General features: G+C 48.4%; 1 protein-coding gene across 1 annotated transcript; it reads left to right on the top strand.

Annotated features, from left to right (window-relative positions):
• Positions 1–6587: 6587 nt before the first annotated feature.
• Positions 6588–14279, top strand: scxa (scleraxis bHLH transcription factor a). The gene is made up of 2 exons (XM_076994047.1): positions 6588–7888; positions 12231–14279. The coding sequence occupies exons 1-2, from the start codon at positions 7322–7324 to the stop codon at positions 12267–12269; spliced, it is 606 nt and encodes a 201-aa protein (XP_076850162.1). The 5' UTR covers positions 6588–7321; the 3' UTR covers positions 12270–14279.
• Positions 14280–23480: the final 9201 nt, after the last annotated feature.

Below are 23480 nucleotides of genomic sequence, written 5' to 3'. Positions count from 1 at the left end.
TGTGATCTACTCACACTTCCTTCGCGATCGACGTATTGGGCACCCCTGACTTAGAAGAAGTGGCAGTTGTCTTCGGTCAATGTATTTTGAACAATAATACGAATTATAATGAAACAGAAAACAGAACACAAAACATGTGGTAAGAGGAGTGTGTAATACAGGCCATATTCAGACATCGCTGAAGCCAAATTATCCCAAAAAAGAGGAAGACAGGGTTGGTAGTAGAGAGAGATCACTGGCACACCAGGGAGCGTATGCATAGTCTCAACTTTAACCTAAACCCCCAACCCTAAACCTAACCCTCTAACCCTTACCCACTCATTCTAACCCTAACCCCCTAATCCTCTAACCCCCAACCCTAAACCTAACCCTCTAACCCTTACCCACTCATTCTAACCCTAACCCCCTTATCCTCTAACCCCCTAACCCTAATCCTAACCCTCTAACCCTTACCCACTCATTCTAACCCTAACCCTAACCCCCTAATCCTCTAACCCCCTAACCCTAAACCTAACCCTCTAACCCTTACCCACTCATTCTAACCCTAACCCCCTAATCCTCTAACCCTCTAACCCTTACCCACTCATTCTAACCCTAACCCCCTAATCCTAACCCTCTAACCCTTACCCACTCATTCTAACCCTAACCCCCTAATCCTAACCCTCTAACCCTTACCCACTCATTCTAACCCTAATCCTCTAACCCCCTAATCCTAACCCTCTAACCCTTACCCACTCATTCTAACCCTAACCCCCTAACCCTAACCCCAACTCCCTAACCCCCTAACCCCAACCCCTTAACCCCAACTCCTTAACCCCCTAACCCTAACCCTAACCCCCTACCCCTCTACCTCCCTACCCCTCTAACCCCCTACCTCCCTACCCCTCTAACCCCCTACCTCCCTACCCCTCTAACTCCCTACCCCTCTACCCCCCTACCCCTCTAACCCCCTACCTCCCTACTCCTCTACCCTCCTACTCCTCTACCCTCCTACTCCTCTAACCCCCTACCTCTCTACCCCCCGACCCCTCTAACCCCCTACCCCTCTACCCCCCTACCCCTCTAACCCCCTACCCCTCTACCCCCCTACCCCTCTAACCCCCTACCCCTCTAACCCCCTACCTCTCTACTCCTCTACCCTCCTACTCCTCTAACCCCCTACCCCTCTACCCCCCTACCCCTCTAACCCCCTACCCCTCTAACCCCCTACCCTTAGGGTGGACAGGGCCTTGGCTGTCCTCCTCCCTCCTGGCGTAGACACTGGTGGCTGTGGAGCGCCAGACACTGCTGCCTAGCTTCAGGGCCCGGAGTGTGTGTGTGTGTGGGTGTGTGTGTGTGTGTGGGTGTTCAGCTGAGGACGACTGACCTCCGGTGCGGTTTCAGCGGACAGAGACGACAATGCTTAGACCTCCAGAGACCATGCGATCATCAGAGAGCATTCTGGGATTGCTCCCAGGGAATGCTGGGAGGTCCCAGAGGGGGAAGGATGAGATCATTCATGGCTGCCATGGATCACACGTGTGAAGAGATTCCGATACTCCTGCTGAACCACGTGCCGGCCAGGTGAGACCGGTAAGACGCGTTCATATTTTTGCATGATAAAATGAAAGGACAGTGTAGGACAGAGTCAGGCTCATAGCACGAGGTGAGTAAATGGAACAGAGACATCACAACACACACAGCTGCCCAGCGTCAGTGGAACTGCTATTTACAGCACACGCACTGGAGCGTCGGTGGATATTCGCTGTTTTACTGCAGCGCCACGTCTTCTCTGGGAAACATCATACGTCTAATGATCCTGCACTCAAGCCTCCAAATCCACAGCGGGTTTGGTCATAATGGACACGCCGTGGTCAGGCTCGTCTGGCCCACCGAGCAGACGCACGGCACACGCGCGTCACGTGGGCGGGCGCGCGCGCGCACACACACAAAGTCATTCTGGACCACCGGCAGCCACAACATGGTTTTAATGGAACATATTTACCAGTCTGAGGTAGAGGCTGTTCAGTTGGTGGTGATGACAGAATCCAAGCCAAGCGTCTGTGTGTGTGTGTGTGTGTGTGTCTGGGTCGTACAAGACCGCGCGATACCTCCACCGTGATTGATGGTCTGTGAGCTGCATCTCCCCTTGACAGCTTGTCAGAGTATACGGGCAGGATGAATTAAGACATGGAGAAGGGGACGTCGTTGAGCATGGAGGAGCAGAGGAACCGGACCAGACCGGTAATGCCTTATCCAGCTGACACAGGCCACGTTTCGGATGTGGCGTTTCCACCGCAGGGTTTGCGGTCCGAGTCCCCTGGTCCCCGGACAAGCACAGTGGTCTATTTGGGAAGTGTGTCTGATATTCCAGACGTTTATGGACGTGTCCGAGTGTGCTGGGAGACGTGTGGGACTGGGGGCGAGGCTGGTGGTGCAGGAGTGGGTGGAGGTCCAGTGCACACCTGCACCACGCACACACACACACACACACACACACGTCAGGGGTTCTGTCCCTCAAACACAGGAGGGTCCCCAGAGCGACGAGACAGGGGGAGGGAGGGGCCTACTGGCCAACAAGTAGGCAAGACACGCCCCTTAAGGGAGCAGAGCGTGAGGACACACCTCCAGGCAAAAATAAGGACGCACATAGCTGCAGGTCGCTCTCTCTCCCAGCAGGGGAGAGGACCCTTGTCTGCACACCTGTATACAGGTAAATGCGGAGAATCGCTGAATGACCACACATCAGTTCACATCAGGGACAGGGGACGGGGGACAGGCAGCAGTGTGGCGGACACCCTGGCACAGAGATTTTGGGCAGCGGCTCAGGGCAGCAGAGCCACGTGCAGCCGAGCTGCGGCTTTTCTCCGCAACTGCAGGTTCCTGTTTCCCTCTAATGGGATCATTTATAATCCCACTGATCTTCACCGAACTCACCCGCCACCACTTTCCACTCGGCCCGTCCAGCCAGAGCGCCGCACATGCCGAGAGAGTCCACGCCTCACGCGCTGTGCTCTGCCACATGAGAGTGTGTGTGTGTGTGCGTGTGTGTGTGTGTGTGTGTGTGTGTGTGTGGCAGGGGCAGTCTGCCCATTAGGGATTCCACTAACAGCCCAGTGGAAAATTCAGAAATAGGAAAACGACTGTGGTCTGATATCCAAACCCACGCATGCTGAATAAAGAGTACTAGAAAATGAAGCTTTCGAGATCAGAATTAAATGACGTATGATTTTGAAACCTGGCGTACGCCACACACGTCTCATCGAAGTGACGTGTTCTCCAGAAATAGAAGCAAAAAAACAACAAACTGCCTCTTCGGTATCCGCTCGTCTGGGTCTGCAGGGTGCAACACCGAGCGGGTCGTCCGGCACCTCCGGCTGAGACGGAGCTGTGCTCAGACGGCCTGGCCTGCCGAGGTCACCACCTCTCTGCTGGAGTGGAAGAGGTCATCAAAGCGCTGGGCTGCTCCTCCGTCTCCCAGCATGTTTAGAAGCTCACGCAGTGCAAATGTACCCAGGAGAAAACACACTGTAAAAGTCGTGAGGTTAAGAGAGCGCTTTAACAATGGAAAAGGCAAGTAAGGCAATGGCTGCCCAGAACAAAAGGCGTTTAATCACCTCCTCTCTCTCTCTGAACCTCTCCTCCCCTTCCACAGGAATTAATTGAAGTCATCACTGCTGTGACCTCAGCAGTGAGAGTGGGAGAGTGTGTGAACTCAACGCTTGTGTGTGTGTGTGTGTGTGTGTGTGTGTGTGTGTGTGTGTGTGTGTGTGTGTGTGTGTGTGTGTACGCTGGCTGCAGATGGGCCATGTCTGGCTTATATTAAGTGGTCCGTGTTGTGTCGGCCTGAAAGTGATACAGGGCCTCGTTCCCTTGAGGTCCACCCGGACGGAGACGCTCCCACCACAGCCCACGCGCTTAGGCAGCCGGCACTCCGGTGGCCGGACCGGGCCGGCCGTGGTGGGGGCAGAACGTCTCTGTACAGTAGACGCACGCAGCGCCCTGGTCGGGGAAGCCTGTCTGGGGAGACAGGGGGGCTGGGGAGACAGCTTCCCGCAGGTGGGGGACGGCGGGAGACGGGGGTTAACCCGGGTTAGCCGCCGCTCCGGGACGTCAGAGGTCTGTAATGGCTGTCAGCTGGGAGGCTCTGGTTCTGTTTTAGGGGGAAAGGGTGTGCAGACCTGCACATGACAGGACGATAACAAGCACTGTCATTTGTTACCATGGACACGAGGCTTTATGAGGTAACAAAAGGTTCCATGTGGGGGGAGCCTCATCTAGACCTGATGAACACACTCGTACGGGGACCTGCTCAACTTTAATATATAGGCTGCCATAGTGAACTTCACTGCCTCGTGCTCCAAGGGTCAGAGCTAACATCCTGAAGAACATCAGGGAGTCAAAAAAATACTGGGACCTTTCAAAATAGGACAGGACTTGCTTGTTATTGTGGTGTTGTTTAACTCAAGATCAAACGCACTACAGAACTCTCTATTTGAGAGCTCTCAAATAGTCTGGCTAACGAGCTCAAATCATGTCCTATCAGTTAAAGGGAGAATCTAGGAATGAACAGTAATCTCTCGATAGGTAACGCAGTCCAAAGTAGCACTACTGAATATTTAGACCTCCCGGAACAGTTAGACACCACGGAACACAAACACTGAAAACGTCTTAGCAATTTCTGGAAGGGTAGTCGATTTTTCCACTATTTTGATATAAATGATTGCCATGGAAGAGAGTCAATTACTTCAGATAAAAAAGATTAACGATATTGTTCTTCACCTCATGTGAAGGTTGATGATATCGTTGATGGCATGTGAAACCTTTCCAAAGACAGCACACCTTAAGTCACAGATAACCGATACTCTTTAGTCTGCTCAGAGAATTCAACTGGAAAGTAAATGGAAAAGCAGTTCGGATTTAAAATTGGTTTCATGAGAAACTTTATTCCAACTTTCCTGAAAAAGAGGAAAGTCTTTTCTAAACACTATGACTGTACATGTTACAACACGAGGAAAACATTAGTTTAGCAAAATGGTGCTAAAAAAATTATTATGATTTACTATGGCTAGCAAAGAGAGTCAAAATTCTTTTTTACGGGGATACAGTGAAGGATTCCTTTCCCACTTGGAGAGCAGTATAAATCTACACTTGCAGTGACCATTAACAAAACTGTTTTCATTAATGATAATGTGAAACGCATCAGAAAGGGTGAAAGACAGTTACAGGAGTTGGCTTCTATTTATAAAGGAGATTTATGCAAGCATGTGCATAATTAATTTAAAACGCGTCTTGAGACAGACGCAAATCAAGTCCAGACCTCTAAAGAGACCAAACAGCAGTGAATTCAGACAAAAACGTGTGTAGAGAAACAGGAACACACACAGGATCCTGGCGCGTACACGTACACACACACACACACACACACACACGTACACACACACACATCATGAGAAGTGAGGAGTGATTGAGATGTTGGGATATGAGCTGTCCTGTCTGGCATGTCCATGTGACTGCAGCTCACATCGCTCAGCAGAGACTACGGCTCCGGGCAGAAACACCGCGGCTGTAGCACTGAGCCCGTCGTGATGTCGATCGCAGGACATCGTTTGTTAAGAAGCACGTCGTTACACTTTGACGACGCCTCACGTTCAGCATATGAACCTTAAGCACTGACTGGGGGGCATGCGATCACAATTTAGACTAATATTTTCCAGAAATTTGGTGAGCCAAGACGAGCCCCCACGCCACCCGTGAGTGACTTTCTGACTTTCAAGATCACGGGCGGGGCGGGGGGCGGGGACAGGCATGCCATGTGGGAGGTGTTCACCGGCCCCCTTACTGTCACACCGGCTAAGTCCAGTGAACATGAGAGGGCACGAGAGGCACTACTGGGGCAGACACTGTTCACCGACACATTCACCGCCACCTTTTCTTCCCGTCTCAGCGTCGTGGCCCTTCTGCAGGTTCACCCCGTTACAACACGTAAGACGATGTGTCCACTGTGTCTTCTGTTGCTAATCTAAATACATTCGAAGGGCCACAAATAAAAGCAAGAAGCACACACTCCACAAGCAGGACCACGAGACATTCAGGACACATTCAACACTTAACTCACACCGCATACGCGCTACCGTACTAACAGAGTCGTCCAGACGTGTGACGGGTGAGTTCTGCTCCTCGTGTGCCGGGTGATTCAGTGTCAAACAGGTTCTGGTCTCTGATGGTCCCTGAGCAGTCAGTCTCCTTCTGTTTTAAACAGCGTGACTAAAGCGCTGCAGTTTGATGGCGGTGGAATCCATGTGGACGATACACGTTTTTCGCGAGGCCCGTGGTCCTCCAGCCCAGCGCTGGGTCACTGTGGAAAATAACCCCCACAAGAACCATCTGAAGGCTCGCCACACCGTGGAGCTCCACCGAAACTTCACCGAACCCGTGACGGTTTCTCTCCACATGTCCCTCCAGCATGGGGGAGCGAGAGGTCTTCTCCTCGCTCTTCCCTCGCGACCCTCGACCCTCGAAAAACACGTCTGGCTTTTTTGAGAGACGGGGGCTGGAGCACATTTCACTCAGACATCATATAACGCTGGGATTACAAGGGTTAATAAACACACTACTGTGGCTCGTCTGGCACAGGGGCGGAGTCAGGGGCGGAGCCAACAGACGCGTGTGCGCAACACCCTGGAGACGCCCGCCAAGCATTCACAGTTTAAACAACACAAACAGAAACGGCAGTAGAGATTGTGAACCTGCAGCCAGAATAACCCGGGAAGGAGAGGGTTAAAGAGGAGGAGGAGGAGGATTTCTAACAGGAGCAGAGCGTCTCGCTCTGCTGCACAACCCCCAGCGCACAGCCCACTGGGGTATTTACATGATCCGTGCACTGGGGAGAGAGAGGGAGAGAGACAGACGAGGGAGGAGTGATCTGCCCCTAGACACTCCCACCGTCTATAAAGCCTGGCCACACTGCAGCGCTCTAGTGGAAGCACACGTGTGTCACAGAGCAGAGAGGCAGCTCGCTGTGGAGACACCAGGCACCGCAGAGAAGGGGACGACCTGTCCAGGGGGGACGCAGAGCGCAGACGGCATTCAGCCGAGGCAGGACCCGCTACTGGAAACCTCCGTCTTTTCCCGCCACAGCCAGATCTCCCACGAAAAGTCCAGATTTTCACGTGGAACATTACTGGTAAACCCATGTGAGAGTGGAGCGTAGCCCCCGCAGGACGGCACAGGACGGCACACGCGCGTCACGTGACCCATGCAGGCCCGTTTCCGCCCAGCTCGGGACCAGGTCTGAGATCAAGCCCAAGAGAGCGGCCCGAGTTTGCGTGCCGTCGACGCGATGTCGTTCGCCATGGTGCGCCCGGCCCCCAGCCGCTTCCTGTACTCCGAGATCTCCATGATGTCCGAGGACGAGGAGAACGGCAGCGAGAGCTCCGGCTCGGACGAGCGCTCCTTCCGGCTGGACGCCGCCGGCTACGAGCTGAAGGTGGGGGGCAGGAAGCGCAAGCCGGGCAGCGTGGGCGGGCGCGTGGGCGGGATGGTGGCGGCCGTGCCGGGCATCCCCGTGGTGGTGGGCGAGGGGCGGCAGCGTAACGCGGCCAACGCCCGAGAGCGGGACCGCACCAACAGCGTCAACACGGCCTTCACCGCCCTCAGGACTCTCATCCCCACCGAGCCGGCCGACCGCAAGCTGTCCAAGATCGAGACCCTGCGTCTGGCCTCCAGCTACATTTCGCACCTGGGCAACGTGCTGCTGGTGGGCGAGGCCTGCGGAGACGGGCAGCCCTGCCACAGCGGAGGCCCCGCCCCATCCTACCACCTCCACCACGGCTCACCCGCCCGAGACCCGGAGAACTCCCAGCCCAAACACATCTGCACCTTCTGCCTCAGCAACCAAAGGAAAATGGTGAGTGGTGCACACAGAGCGACAGCTCCTGCCTGGAGAAGCACAGGGTTAGGGGTTAGGGGCTAGGGGCTAGGGGTTAGGGGCTAGGGGTGGACTATAGAGTTAATCCCTAACCGGTCAGCGCTGATATTGCTTCATACACTTGTTTGCAGGTTCACTGCATGTTGAATCCAAACGTTTTCAGAATAACCCATAATATAGTGGTGTGTCATTATGTGCAGTAAGGTGAAGGCAAGAATCCAGAATCTCTGCAACAAAGAATCCCTCTATGTTGGGATGCCCTCAGTGTTGGGATGCCCTCAGTGTTGGGATGCCCTCAGTGTTGGGATGCCCTCTATGTTGGGATGCCCTCTATGTTGGGATGCCCTCTATGTTGGGATGCCCTCTATGTTGGGATGCCCTCTGTTTGGGTTCCTCTTCTTTTACTTACAGTTTACGGCGTCCTTATTGTGTGTTATTATAGTGTTATTATAACCTTATTTATGAACTAATATACACTTGATGCAAAATTTAATGTGTGGTAGAAAAAAAAAATCTAAAAACTGTCCCCGTCAAATTTCAAGGTTAAAATAATCTGTTTTAATTTGTGGTACACATGCACACGCACACACACACACACACACAGTTAAAAATGTGTGTCCAGTGTCATCATGGGGTGAAATGGGACTGTGTAAGAGACATCAGCTGGTGTGTACGAGGGTGCTAAGAGTGACACATCAGCTGGTGTGTACGAGGGTGCTAAGAGTGACACATCAGCTGGTGTGTACGAGAGTGCTAAGAGTGACACATCAGCTGGTGTGTACGAGGGTGCTAAGAGTGACACATCAGCTGGTGTGTACGAGAGTGCTAAGAGTGACACATCAGCTGGTGTGTACGAGGGTGCTAAGAGTGACACATCAGCTGGTGTGTACGAGAGTGCTAAGAGTGACACTCAGGCAGGAAAACCTCTATGTACCTTATGCATCTTCCTGAGGTCATGAAGGAGAAACATGACCATGGTGTTTAGAACACACCGCACACACAACTTTGTGGACTTTAAAAAATTCAATGCAATACTGCACTGAAATATTTTCATTAGAAGATGGGAATCTGTGCAACCAATATTTGGCACATTAGAGATGGAATTATATTACTATTATATTAAATGTAAAATATCATTATTAATCACTATCGTCATTAAGATGATGCTTTTTGCAAACTTCTAATTTACCGCAATGAATTCTGACAGAACGCTCACACTAATGAACCCAACATGAAGCTCGGAGCCCTCTGGATGATGTGATCCACGTGTCTCTGTAATATCGTGATCACAGCGGCGCTATCGCTGCTCCAGTCCAGCACAGCAGAAACTAGGATTAGACCAGCCAGCGGAAAGTATCTGATCAACAAGTGGCTGTCAGACAGCATACAAACACACCATCCGTCTCCCGCCCCGGGGAGAGGGCCCGAGCTGACCTTAGCCCGCAAAACTGACACCGAGACACATTAAAAATAAAACCGTAAATCACGCTCTGGCCATAAGCACTACAATGACACCAAACCAAAAACAGAGGGGAAAACTGTAATTTAAACTCACACAGCAAAGAGCCGTCAGACGTGAAATACAACATGCGCCTGGGACAATTAGAGCCAGGCCTGAGCCGGGAGGTTGGCCGGGTCCGTTAGAGCCAGCACGCTGTGCATTCACACCACAAGCTCCTGACACGCGTCCAAACACTCCCCAACCAGAGGAAAAAGACCCCGCTTAAAACGGCAAAAAAAAAAACTAACATAAAGTAGCAAAGAAATGGTACCAAGCAATACTAATGCTGACACTCAGTATTATGGCATAGTAAAATATGCGTATGCAAGATGAATAGGCAAACGGGAGACATAAATATGCAAATGTAAATGTTCCATGATTTAAATATGGGGCCTGGAGCATTCTGGGAACATCTGTTCCAGTCGCTTCCGCCAAGCACCACAGCACCAATCTGAGGGATTTACACTCACATCCTGTGTTGTTCTACGCTTCTTCCTCACTGGCCAATTAATAACCCTGTCAAGCTAAACACACAACCTGCTGAAGCCCTCAGCTCAGAGATAAATCAGGCAGGGGCACCATGCTCCGTTTGAAAATGTCAAATAATAATAATAATAATAACAATAGGAAAAAAAAATGCAGAAAGAAAGGGGAAAGGAGAGAGTGTGTGTCCCAGTGTGTGTGTCCCAGTGTGTGTGTGTCCCAACTGGTCCGGCAGTGTGGATCTTGTGGCGGATTTGGGCCTCGTCAGCCAGACTCTGAGCTTTGGCCTTTAGTAACAGAAATACTATGAGACGGTCCACCCGTGGCAGGCCCATGTATAGATGGTCAATCCCCAGTGCCCTGGTCAGCAGGAAACCTCAATTCAGCCTCAACATCACAGGGGCGGATGAGGCATTTGTGGAACTTTAAAAGCATGGTATAAAAAAAGCGACACTACAGAGAAATGCTTCCTGCTTTAGCAGCCAGTCAGGTAGTGTAGCAAAACAAACCTCAGATTCACTAAAGAACAGACCAGGCCAGATGCACGTTAACTAGAGGAGGTAAATACTCAAGCTTGGGCAGCGAGCAGGTCTGGGGCGCGCCCCGGCCAGCACTTCAGCGAGGGGCGATATTTAAAGCAGACCGAGGCGGGCTTTGTAGTGGGGTTTAAGAGTGGAGACCGCAGGGCAGTGTTCACCCTGTTTAGTGCTCATTACACCCGCCAAGACTCTCCACTCCTGAAAAACAGGGAGGAAAACACGCCGGAAAGAAAACACAGAGGTAGAATAAAGACACGAGCGTCTGCTCTCTGCCAAGCTTCCAATGGCTCTGAATCACAGCAGAGATCTTTCAGAACCACCAGCGGAGGCAAACGCAGGCCTGAATGACGTCCAGGCAGTCGGCCACCGAGCTCCTCACAACATCCAAGTCGAGAGTAAGAACTGATTTGTGCGTGTGTCGGGGGAAAAGAATTACCATAAAAATCTCCCAGAAAACTGACATCTGGCAAAGTTTTAACACAGGACTCCAAGCGCACCAACGCATCCTCTGTGGATGTGAAGATGTAGGCTGAAGGCACTCTCTCCCTCACACACACACACACACACACACACACACACACACACACACACACACACAAACCCGTTTTTCTTATGCAGCACAATTCTTGGAATTATCTATAAAAGGTAGAAACTTTGTGTCCCTGTCCTTCATCAGTAGAGCCATACAGCGCTTTAGAATCACACACACACACACACACACACACACACACACACACACACACACACACACACACACACACACACACACGGGCAAGCGCTACTCTTGCAACATGGTTTAATAGCTTTAGCAGGTGAGGACAGGGGCTTTGACAAGGGAATTGCTCAATCGGACACACGGGAGGGGGGGTTGTTGGCTTGGGGATGGGGCAGATGAGGTGGGGGGGGCAGATGAGGTGGGGGGGCAGATGAGGTGGGGGAGCTGTGAGGGTAATGGGGTAAGTTTGCAGCAGACTGCATGTGTGGGGAAGCAGCTACGTGGGCCGCTCATCGAGGGCGGAGTCAGACCAGGTCTCGGCGTCTGCACCAGGATTCCATTGGTACCCACAAAACACTGGGGCAGAGCTACTATCACACTGGTATTTCTTTGGAACACGTGGACAAATATGCCAATCCACAGACCGCTAATAAATTAAATAGCAAAAAAAAAAAAAAGTTCATATTTGATCAGTTTTACCTTTTAAACACAAAAGTCCAAAACCACTGAATTTATGAATTTAAAGGACTTGGGGGGGGACACACACACATTTGGGGTTGGGCATGTTTTTAAATGAGATTGTGTCTGTGAATGTTTTGACTGAGCTCCGCCTACATGTGAATGTTGCCATGTTAATGAGGGCATTCCTTTAGCAGCAACTCTCTGCTAACAAATGGGGGAATGTGAGCCAGGTGTGTGTGTGTGTCTCTATGTGTGCATATGTGGTGTGTGTTTGAGTGTGTGTGTGTATGTGTGCAGACCGCTCAGTGCCTGAGGTCGTGTGTACTAATGTGCGCCAGTGTTGAGGGTGAACAAACGTCCGAGATACAGAGGTGGACATTCCAGATGCTGAGAGTAAAAATACGTCTCAGGATTTTACTCAAGCTTGCTGAATTTTCTAATTAGTGCAAGCAGGTAAAATTAGTGGTGAGGACTTTTACGTTCTGAAGCGGGAATGTCCACCTCTTGTAGGAGACGTCTGACTGGGATCAGTGAGCTCCACCCATGTTTACAATTCCATACATGTTTAATTGCATGTTTCTCATATGAACTCTAACATGAGGGTTTTTCTCCTCCTCACAGAGTAAAGACAGAGAGAGAAAAACATCATTGAGAAGCTAATACAGAGAGGAGGAACCAGAACAGACCAGCAGAAGATGTGTGGACATAAACCTGGACTTTATGATGTATATGTGCAAATAATAATTCATATTTAATTCTACGTAAATCACACTTGGGACAAACCCTCCCGGGTCTGGACAAACACCACGCTGGTGGAGCCCAAGAGCCGTGACCATGGCGACACGTCTGCGGCATCCCGGGTGAGCCGTGCGAACGTTTGCAGACTGCCGTGCTCGAGCACACTCCAGGACCGAACCGGACCGCAAGCCCCGAAAAGCCAGCGGGTACCACACTCTGACCTGCAGCCGAGCAGGACCACGCAAGGACACTCCCACGTGGGAATGTGTTTGAACCTCGAACTGCAGGAACGTCCTGTTTGAACCTCGGACTGCAGGAACGTCCTGTTTGAACCTCGGACTGCAGGAACGTCCTGTTTGAACCTCGGACCACAGGAACGTCCTGTTTGAACGTCAGAGCGGCGTGGATGAGGAGGAACACGAGAGTGAACAAATCACACAAGATATGCAGCAATGTTCCTTACAAAATGTCAAACAAAAGACTGCATTCAGTAGTAAGCAAAATAAATTAAATTCTACACAATGTAATGTATAATAAATACAGACATTTTTTCTATACTCCTTGTTGATTAAATTTTAAAAAGTCCAATTAATTCATACAATTTTATTCTGAGTATTTTTTCCTGGCTTTTTGGCTACAACTCAGCTCAGTAATTTAGAACTACACCACAAAACCTTTAGCACAGACAGACAAAGATCAAACGCTCTCATTTCATGGTCTCTATCTAAGATCTTTGTTTCGGAGATCTCTCTCTAAGACATCTGGACAAGCACAAATGCTTTTTTAAAAAAAACTCCCAACTCTGTCGAGACCAGTGCAGAGTGAAATAACCCTATTCTGGAGACAATCCGTAACAATCATGGGTCACCCTACACTTCTCTAATTCTAGACAATGATTTCTGTATATTTTCATTTCTCTCAGCTCTCTTTCTCTGTCTCACACACACACACTTTAGCCTCTCTGCTTGTTAATACAGAGCTCTCTGAACCTATTTTGCCTTTATCCTGTATTAAACGTGTGTTCCCCTGAGCAACACCCCCCCCAATGGAGCAGTGTCTGGAGCCTTCACCCCGGCCTACACGCCACAGCCTTCCCAGCCCACCGAGAGGCACATTCCAGACCAGCGGCATGTCCAGCGAGTGGTGACCCCGTCGGGCTCCAGCACTGTGTGGAACCGCGCACGGGGTACGGGTGGAGGAGGTGGGGGGGGCCCTGCTGCATGGAGGGTGGAGAGCAGCTGGTGCAGACGTAGACGGGTACGGCAACCCCGGCACTGAGCCTAGCACAAGCCACGCCCCCAGCAGAGTGCTCATAGCATCCATGTGCTCCGCTCTGCTCCTCCTCTATATAGAATTCGTGGGTGTGGGTGGGGTCTCACTAGCACCTCCCTCCATTATTACATCACTTCATCAGTGCACACAGCACCATATCAGCACATGAACCCAGTAACCCCTTCAAACTCTCTCTCGCACACACACGCATGCACACACGCATACACACACACACACACACACACGGCCCAGGGGAGACCAACACTGCTAAATTGAAATTCTACCGGCTCTAGGGCCATTGGCGGTAGAGGATTTCTGTTAGTTATTTACCAAATGGACTGAAATCATGGTAAATTATTCATTCGAAGTGAGGATTGTACCAAATGTGAAACCCCATAGTGTCTCTGTGCCTCCAAAGTATAGTTCTGAAAAAGGATTTGACAGTTTTGCTGATTTTTTACCTCAAACTGAGTGATGCAACACCAGACAACCTGTGGTAAAGAATTTTTTAAGTAAATACACAAACGGACTAGGAGCGCCGACTTCCTCGTGAAGGCTGGAGAACTGCATGCGTTATATTATTTTGGGCGTGGTATTTTTATAATGTATTTATTTATTTGCTGTGAATAAAGAGCAGAACTTCTCTGCTGTTGGACTGCACATTCTCTCTCATTTGTTGAACTGTGACGAATGACCCGCCTGGCGTGGAAATTGGCGAACGGCTCGTACAGCCAGCATTAGCTCACGGCGCCCGCTAATACCAGCTGTGCTTTTGGCTGCAATTGGTAATAATTACTTGGTCATTATGAGAAGAAAAATTTCATTTCTTGTCACTCTCCTTCATATGTGGGGACTAACTATAGTATATAAGTGTCTAGACATTCAGCCTTGACCAGAGGAGGTGTAGTTTCCCCTCAGTCTGACCTTTGCCCTCTGCAGAAACAGACCAGACCCACCAAAAGGCCGCATGACCCATTTGCGTGAGCTCAGGCTCCGTCTCAAAGGGCGGGATGAGACTGTATTAGCGCACCCTGACGGCAGAGGTTGCTCCAGTCCCCAGACGCTGTCTGGACGATGGTTAGCAGATGACGGGACCCCGGTCGGCTCTGTGCAGCGTCAGCTTGAGCAGGTCCGGTGTCTGGGCAGCACAGCTCCGTGAAGGGAGCATGCCACGCGGCTGGAACCTTCCAGAAGCCGAGCTAGAGGGCTCGAGGTCCTCCTCCGGTTTTTTTATTTCTACAATTTTAGTCAGGCGTAAGAGCCGAAGCCCGAAAAAATAAACCCCTTCGTTATTTCAAAAGCGATCAAACCCACAATCCTATGAACGAGGTCACGTGGAGGTTAAGCCATTATTGCCCGGATTGACAGGAAAGCTGACGCAAGACACTTGGTCCAACGTGGCTTCCGTGCCCTGATAAATAAATAAATCTGGAAGATCTTGTACAGGAGGCTTTAACCTTGGAGGATGCATTGGAAAGTTCACGTTTTGGCAACGCATGTTTCAAATGGGTTTCCCACCTGTCGTCCGAGCATCAGGTACATCACTCAGAGAAAGTCGTTATTTATTGAAAATTAAATATGTAATGATGCCCTGAAGCCTTCTCCACCGCGGACTCTGGTATTATGACAGAAGTGAAAGCCATCGACGCAGGAGGGGGAGAGGGGGAGAACGGTGCGTTCGAGATCGCTGATCCCCTCCTTAGCCATTAACGGAAAACATCCCAATGATGTCAATTCCGTACAGATATATCTGGATTGTTTTTTGTGTGTTCTTCTTGCTTACAAGCCACAAAGAGAAGTTTGGTTCCATTGCTCTTATGCATATTTTCATGTCAGATTAGGGTGGAGGCCTGGAGTTGGGAAGACGTGAGGAAGAGGATGATGGTGCTTCATCACAGCGTGGGACCAAATGTACCTGCCTCCAATACGTATAATTTTTTTCCCAAATTAAATAAAAAAATATATAAGATTTTGAAGAGCGATTCAGGAAAAATCTCCTTTCCTGAGTGGAGGAGCAGCTTGTGTTCTGAGCGGATGGTGAACTCGAGCCAGAATTTCTGTCAGCTGGGTCTTAGGCGAAGGCGCTGAATTCTGCTTCCTCTAAATCCTCCACACGACCTCTCCTCACCCCCCAAGGTGGGCTTCCTTCACCCCTCCCCCACCGAGGCCTGCGTTGGCAGTTGGTTTCAATCAGGCGTTTTGGCAGGACACCCGCTGGGCCAACTGGGAGCTGTGCTGAAGACCGGATGAAAAGGAAGTCCTAAAAACGACGGAACGACAGGTGGCTGGTTTGGCAGTGGTCAAAACGTCCTCCCCCCACCACACACACACACACACACACACACACACACCCCAGCCTCCACACACTCTCTCTTACCCCCACACCCCAGCCTCCACACACTCTCTCTTACCCCCACACCCCAGCCTCCACACACTCTCTCTTACCCCCACACCCCAGCCTCCACACACTCTCTCTTACCCCCACACCCCAGCCTCCACACACGCTCCCTTACCCTCACACCCCAGCCTCCACACACGCTCCCTTACCCCCACACCCCAGCCTCCACACACGCTCTCTTACCCCCACACCCCAGCCTCCACACACGCTCTCTTACCCCCACACCCCAGCCTCCACACACGCTCTCTTACCCCCACACCCCAGCCTCCACACACGCTCCCTTACCCCCACACCCCAGCCTCCACACACGCTCCCTTACCCCCACACCCCAGCCTCCACACACGCTCTTACCCCCACACCCCAGCCTCCACACACGCTCTTACCCCCACACCCCAGCCTCCACACACGCTCTTACCCCCACACCCCAGCCTCCACACACGCTCTTACCCCCACACCCCAGCCTCCACACACGCTCTTACCCCCACACCCCAGCCTCCACACACGCTCTCTTACCCCCACACCCCAGCCTCCACACACGCTCTCTTACCCCCACACCCCAGCCTCCACACACGCTCTCTTACCCCCACACCCCAGCCTCCACACACGCTCTCTTACCCCCACACCCCAGCCTCCACACACGCTCTCTTACCCCCACACCCCAGCCTCCACACACCTGCCTGGGTGGCTGCCGTTTGTACTCCTGCTCACTCCCTGTAAGTGGCACACAAGCTCCCTCCCTCACACTCCCTCACACCCCCCTCCCTCACCCCCTCTGGTCCCTGAAGGGCGGACAAACGCGCTGGATCAACATTCCCCCATCGACTTAAGAAAACACATCCCTGCTTCTCCTTAAATAGACTATTAAACAGAGATTTCCTGCTGACAGTGTTGTGACAGGCCAAGATTCCATATAATTTACCAGCGATCTGTCAATTTTATCACCATATTGATTTCAGAATAGCTCAGAATGTCGACAGCAGACCTGTCTTTGGAATGAAACGCTTTGGAAAAGCGGTTCACATGTGACAGTCCCTGGTCTGTAGGTGCGTCCCTGGTGTGTGCGCACCTGTCCCAGAACAGCAGACTCACTGCTTTTACTTTTGCTTGACTTTTCCCATTCTTTAGTATAAACAAGCAAACAAAAACATTATTAAAATAATTTAATTTGGCCTTTTTGAAAAGCAAAGCTCCGTTTAAGTAGTTTTGCAATATGAGCAACCACTATGGCAAATGTGTCTGAAATAATAAAATACGTAAACAAAAAGATTGCAACGTCATATATACATGGGCAAAATACTGGGATTGGAGTGCATCCTTCCTACACACACACACACACACACACACACACACACACACACACACACACAATTTCCGAACAGGCTGAACGTTTATTTCATTCCTTCTAAGAGGACAAAAACTTCTCTGGACTCCCATCTGGAAGCTTGTGTGTGTGTGTGGGTGGGTGTGTGAGGGACCTATGGGTCCCCACTGAATAAAACACTTAAACCCCCCCCACCTCCACCTTTCCACGTCGGTAACGGAACACCACCCACATTCGCCTCAGTCTAATTTGATAAATCTGAAGAATGGCTCGATCCAATTGGATCCAGGAGAACAAAACAGGCCTTTGTTTTTTTTAATACTGCAGACATTTCATAAAAGCCATACCAGTGCCTGCAGAAGTAGAAAAGACATTAATCATTCCTTTCTCTCAAAGTTTTCATCCATGCTGCTTGCTTGGGGTGGGTGGGGGTTTGAGTAAAAGACGGATTAAAAGGTACATGTATTTCGAGGCCAAACTCTGTAAGATGGTAGACTTTATGAAGTTTCCTCTTACACACTCCTACACTTACGTTGTAAAGCAGCGGCACTCTATCAAATGGAAAAGAAGGGAAGAAAGTGAAGAGAGAGTCTAGACAGAACACGAAGGATCCGACGGCAGGGGAGGAGGAGTCGGGTCAGAGGTCAGCTGTATGTCCTACACCCTCAAAGGGGGAACAGTCTCCCATAAAGGAAGTTTTAGTGCTTGCTGAGGGCTGGCGATGAGCTTTTCTTCATTCCAGAGTCAGTTCTGTGTCTATACACCTGGCTACGGCTCCATTAATTCCACTCTTTAGATTTTAGGAGCAGGTCAGGAACATTCTTCAGTCATTGCTCAGAAGAAAAGTCAACCAAGTCAAAATCAGCAGTAGTGAGCTCTCCCAACCCCTCCCACCTCCAACCCACAACCCCTTGGTGTGTTCTACATCAGCACCGGGCTGCCAAACACAGATGGGAACATCCTTCTCTCCATCACGAACGCAAGAGCAGACATGCCCCCCCCCCCCCCCCCCCCCCCCCACGCGTTAAAAACTCTTGGACTGTGAATGCTGATGAAGCTACAGTGAGGGGAATTGTGGGTAAAGGCGAGGCCACATCGTGAGCCCAGGATTACGGTGAGCCCAGGACACAGCTTTTTCCACCATGGGTCTAGCCCAACGGGCCTCTGTATTCCCAGCCCGTATCCGGGTCTCTGGTCCAATTCAAGTGGGCAGGACTTTACTTTTGTGTCTACATATTTGCGTGTTGAGAAAATGGTTGGGGGCGTCACTGGTGCTGATCACTTCAGATGAAAAACGTTTCCTCCTCAGAGACCGCGTGTCGGCTTTTGGTGCCCGACTTTGCAGGGAGCGAGGGTGCACAGGAACTCGGAGACAGGATGAGTGACGGCTCAAAGTGAAAGAAAATGCCGTTAACCGAGAGACACGAGGGCTCTCTCCTCAGCTCAGGGCAGCAGCAGCGCGTCTGGCCAGATACGCGGAGCAGAGACATGACCAGTCCGTGCTCCGACCACGTAATACCCAGAATCCTGTCCGTGCTCCGACCACGTAATACCCAGAATCCTGTTCGTGCTCCGACCACGTAATACCCAGAATCCTGTCCGTGCTCCGACCACGTAATACCCAGAATCCTGTCCGTGCTCCGACCACGTAATACCCAGAATCCTGTCTGTGCTCCGACCACGTAATACCCAGAATCCTGTCCGTGCTCCGACCACGTAATACCCAGAATCCAGTTTCTCTTTGCCTGCCACTGCCCTCACAGAGACACACACCAGGCGCAGACCTGTCCGCAATGCTGCTACAAGCCTGTTTTTTTTTCCTTTAGTTTTTTCTCTAACTGCCATCGGATTGACCATCGAACCCATCTGGAAGCCATTGGAACCACCTGGGGACGACCCCAGAATTAAACTTCAGGATTATCTAAGTTTAGGGATGGAAGAAATAAAACGCACTCCCAGGCATACGTGTGGCACTTTCTACTTCAGAATTGCGTTTGTTTTTTAAAGGTTTAAAGTGGACATGAAGCAGCCTGATGAGTTTTGTACAGAACGGAGTGTGTTAGGTCTGGTAACATAACAGGAAACTTGATATTGTTTGCTAGTCCAGTGGTCTATGTTGGGGCAAACGTATTATGAAGTTAATGAAATTTCCAGTTTAAACCATGCGTTACTGAAAAGCTTGAGATAGCTAATGTAAACTAGCTAATGTAAACTAGCCAGGTTCTCAAACACAACCAATCTCATGAGGTCACATTCTACATTAGGACAATACATGTTTTAGTAATTTTATTTAGATTAAGATCTTTATTTAGATTGCTGATATTTTAATCCAGTTTAGTTTTAGTTTTTCCAGAGATCGTTAAACCTGCAAGGATTTTTAAGCCATCCCATTTTGTTATGCTAGCCTCATCTCACGTTTCATGTCCGCTGTAAAACTAGTCCTACTCTTTGACTTTGCAAAGTGTCTCGAGTACATTTAGGGCACTAGGAGTACTTGGTCATGCTGAATGTTAACTGTGTGTGTGTGTGTGTGTGTGTGTGTGCACGCGCCAGTTAGCCAATTAACCCCCTACACTAAATTAAGAAAATATGTATCATGAGGTGTATTAGGGACAAATTCACCATTTCCAGAAGTGAGAAATATTTATATTTGACCAAAGCTGTTGGAGCTGTTATAAGAGGTGGACAGTTGGGGACAAGACGTAGATGGCGACAAGAGTCTTGAGGACAATCCCACCTCTCACTGTGTCTCTGATTTAATAATACACACAGCAGTGGAGCATCCCGACCATTAACTATTATTATTATTACAGTAGTGAAGTAGCCCACCTGACCATTAACCATTATTATTATTACAGTAGTGAAGTAGCCCACCTGACCATTAACTATTATTATTATTACAGTAGTGAAGTAGCCCACCTGACCATTAACCATTATTATTATTACAGTAGTGAAGTAGCCCACCTGACCATTAACTATTATTATTATTACAGTAGTGAAGTAGCCCACCTGACCATTAACCATTATTATTATTACAGTAGTGAAGTAGCCCACCTGACCATTAACTATTATTATTATTACAGTAGTGAAGTAGCCCACCTGACCATTAACTATTATTATTATTACAGTAGTGAAGTAGCCCACCTGACCATTAACTATTATTATTATTACAGTAGTGAAGTAACCCACCTGACCATTAACCAGTAGCGAACCATGACCATTATACCTGGGCCCGCTCCCATTACACCCGCCCCCCAATTTGTTTCCTCTCCTAATTAACTACAAGTAAAAAAAATAATAAAATTGAGACGACAGTACAGCTTTAAAAACGCAATAAACAATAACATCTGTACTAGATAACTTCTTATGCAAAATAAGGTTCACAGTTCAGTGTTCCTCAGGAGCGGAATATGTAAACAACGCACACGAGGGCATCAAAGGAATGAATCGAAACTAGCTAGCGGTGGTACGCTAACGACAGCTAGCGTCGCCACAGTGGGCGGAAATTATCATAAAGTTAAGCCCGCCCACTAAGAGGGAAGATATGATTGGTCAATTTTACTGTCATTTAATACTGGTATTGCGCTGAATTATAACTGCCAGGCCCTCTGTAAACGAACAGCGGGCATCACAGTCCTGATAGGGGGAGACACAGGCTCACAGGCTTCCACTTAACCCCTCACTTTCCAACACAGATTGAATAGACACGGGTGAATAATTTATTTGCTTATATTTTTGTAATTGTTTAGATGTCAATTGTCAAACTGTAAGTAGATAAAATAAAATTTGATAAATTATATTATATATATTTATGTTTTAAGAATATTTTAGGCCCTCTGAGAGGGCGTAGGGGGCCCTGACGGTTCCCCACTGCCATTAACTATTATTATTTTTACAGTAGTGAAGTAGCCCACCTGACCATTAACTATTATTATTATTACAGTAGTGAAGTAGCCCACCTAACCATTAACTATTATTATTACAGTAATGAAGCAGCCCACCTGACCATTAACTATTATTACAGTAGTGTAGTAGCCCACCTGACCATTAACTATTATTATTATTACAGTAGTGAAGTAGCCCAGCTGACCATTAACTATTATTATTTTTACAGTAGTGAAGTAGCCCACCTGACCATTAACTATTATTATTATTACAGTAGTGAAGTAGCCCACCTAACCATAAACTATTATTATTACAGTAGTGAGGTAGCCCACCTAACTATAAACTATTATTATTACAGTAGTGAGGTAGCCCACCTGACCATTAACTATTATTATTACAGTAATGAAGCAGCCCACCTGACCATTAACTATTATTACAGTAGTGTAGTAGCCCACCTGACCATTAACTATTATTATTATTACAGTAGTGAAGTAGCCCACCTGACCATTAACTATTATTATTATTACAGTAGTGAAGTAGCCCACCTGACCATTAACTATTATTATTATTACAGTAGTGAAGTAGCCCACCTGACCATTAACTATTATTATTATTACAGTAGTGAAGTAGCCCACCTGACCATTAACTACTATTATTATTACTACAGAAGTGAAGCAGCCCACCTGACCATTAACTATTAATACAGTAGTGAGGTAGCCCACCTGACCATTAACTATTATTATTATTACAGTAATGAAGCAGCCCACCTGACCATTAACTATTATTACAGTAGTGTAGTAGCCCACCTGACTTAATTATTATTACAGTAGTGAAGCAGCCCACCTGACCATTAACCATTATTATTATTACAGTAGTGAAGTAGCCCACCTGACCATTAGCTATTATTATTATTACAGTAGTGAAGTAGCCCACCTGACCATTAACTATTATTATTATTACAGTAGTGAAGTAGCCCACCTAACCATTAACTATTATTATTATTACAGTAGTGAAGTAGCCCACCTGACCATTAACTATTATTATTATTACAGTAGTGAAGTAGCCCACCTGACCATTAACTACTATTATTATTACTACAGAAGTGAAGCAGCCCACCTGACCATTAACTATTAATACAGTAGTGAGGTAGCCCACCTGACCATTAACTATTATTATTACAGTAATGAAGCAGCCCACCTGACCATTAACTATTATTACAGTAGTGTAGTAGCCCACCTGACTTAATTATTATTACAGTAGTGAAGTAGCCCACCTGACCATTAACTATTATTATTATTACAGTAGTGAAGTAGCCCACCTGACCATTAACTATTATTATTATTACAGTAGTGAAGTAGCCCACTTGACTATTAACTATTATTACTACAGTAGTGAAGCAGCCCACCTGACATTAAACTATTATTACAGTAGTGAAGTAACCCACCTGACCATTTATTATTATTATTACTACAGTAGTGAAGTAGCCCACTTGACTATTAACTATTATTATTACAGTAGTGAAGTAGCCCGCTTGACTATTTATTATTATTATTACTACAGTAGTGAAGCAGCCCACCTGGCTATTAACTATTATTACAGTAGTGAAGTAGCCCACTTGACTATTAACTATTATTATTATTATTACAGTAGCGAAGTAGCCCACTTGACTATTTATTATTATTACTACAGTAGTGAAGCAGCCCACCTGACTATTAACTATTATTACAGTAGTGAAGTAGCCCACCTGACCATTAACTATTACTACTACAGTAGTGAAGCAGCCCACCTGACTACTAACTATTATTATTATTACAGTAGTAGTGAAGTAGCCCACCTGACATTAAACTATTATTACAGTAGTGAAGCAGCCCACTTGACTATTAACTATTATTATTACCACAGTAGTGAAGCAGCCCACCTGACTATTAACTATTATTATTATTACAGTAGTAGTGAAGTAGCCCACCTGACATTAAACTATTATTACAGTAGTGAAGCAGCCCACTTGACTATTAACTATTATTATTACCACAGTAGTGAAGTAGCCCACCTGACCATTAACTATTATTACAGTAGTGAAGTAGCCCACTTGACCATTCACTATTACTACAGCAGTGAAGCAGCCAACCTGACTATTAACTATTATTATTACAGTAGTGAAGTAGCCCACCTGACTTAACTATTATTATTACAGTACTGAAGTAGCCCACCTGACCATTAACTATTATTATTACAGTAGTGAAGTAGCCCACCTGAC

This window comes from Brachyhypopomus gauderio, unplaced genomic scaffold (genome assembly GCF_052324685.1).
Source record: "Brachyhypopomus gauderio isolate BG-103 unplaced genomic scaffold, BGAUD_0.2 sc132, whole genome shotgun sequence".
Classification (NCBI taxonomy): domain Eukaryota; kingdom Metazoa; phylum Chordata; class Actinopteri; order Gymnotiformes; family Hypopomidae; genus Brachyhypopomus; species Brachyhypopomus gauderio.
Note: the sequence above shows the minus strand (reverse complement) of the source record. Positions and strands in the feature narration are given on the sequence as shown.

What these genes read in the sequence shown, in the direction of transcription:
- scxa (XM_076994047.1), top strand. Translation starts at nt 7,322, where the DNA reads ATGTCGTTCGCCATGGTGCGCCCGGCCCCCAGCCGCTTCCTGTACTCC. An exon ending in TCAGCAACCAAAGGAAAATG is followed by an intron (nt 7,889 to 12,230) that starts GTGAGTGGTGCA and finishes TCCTCCTCACAG; the next exon opens with AGTAAAGACAGAGAGAGAAA.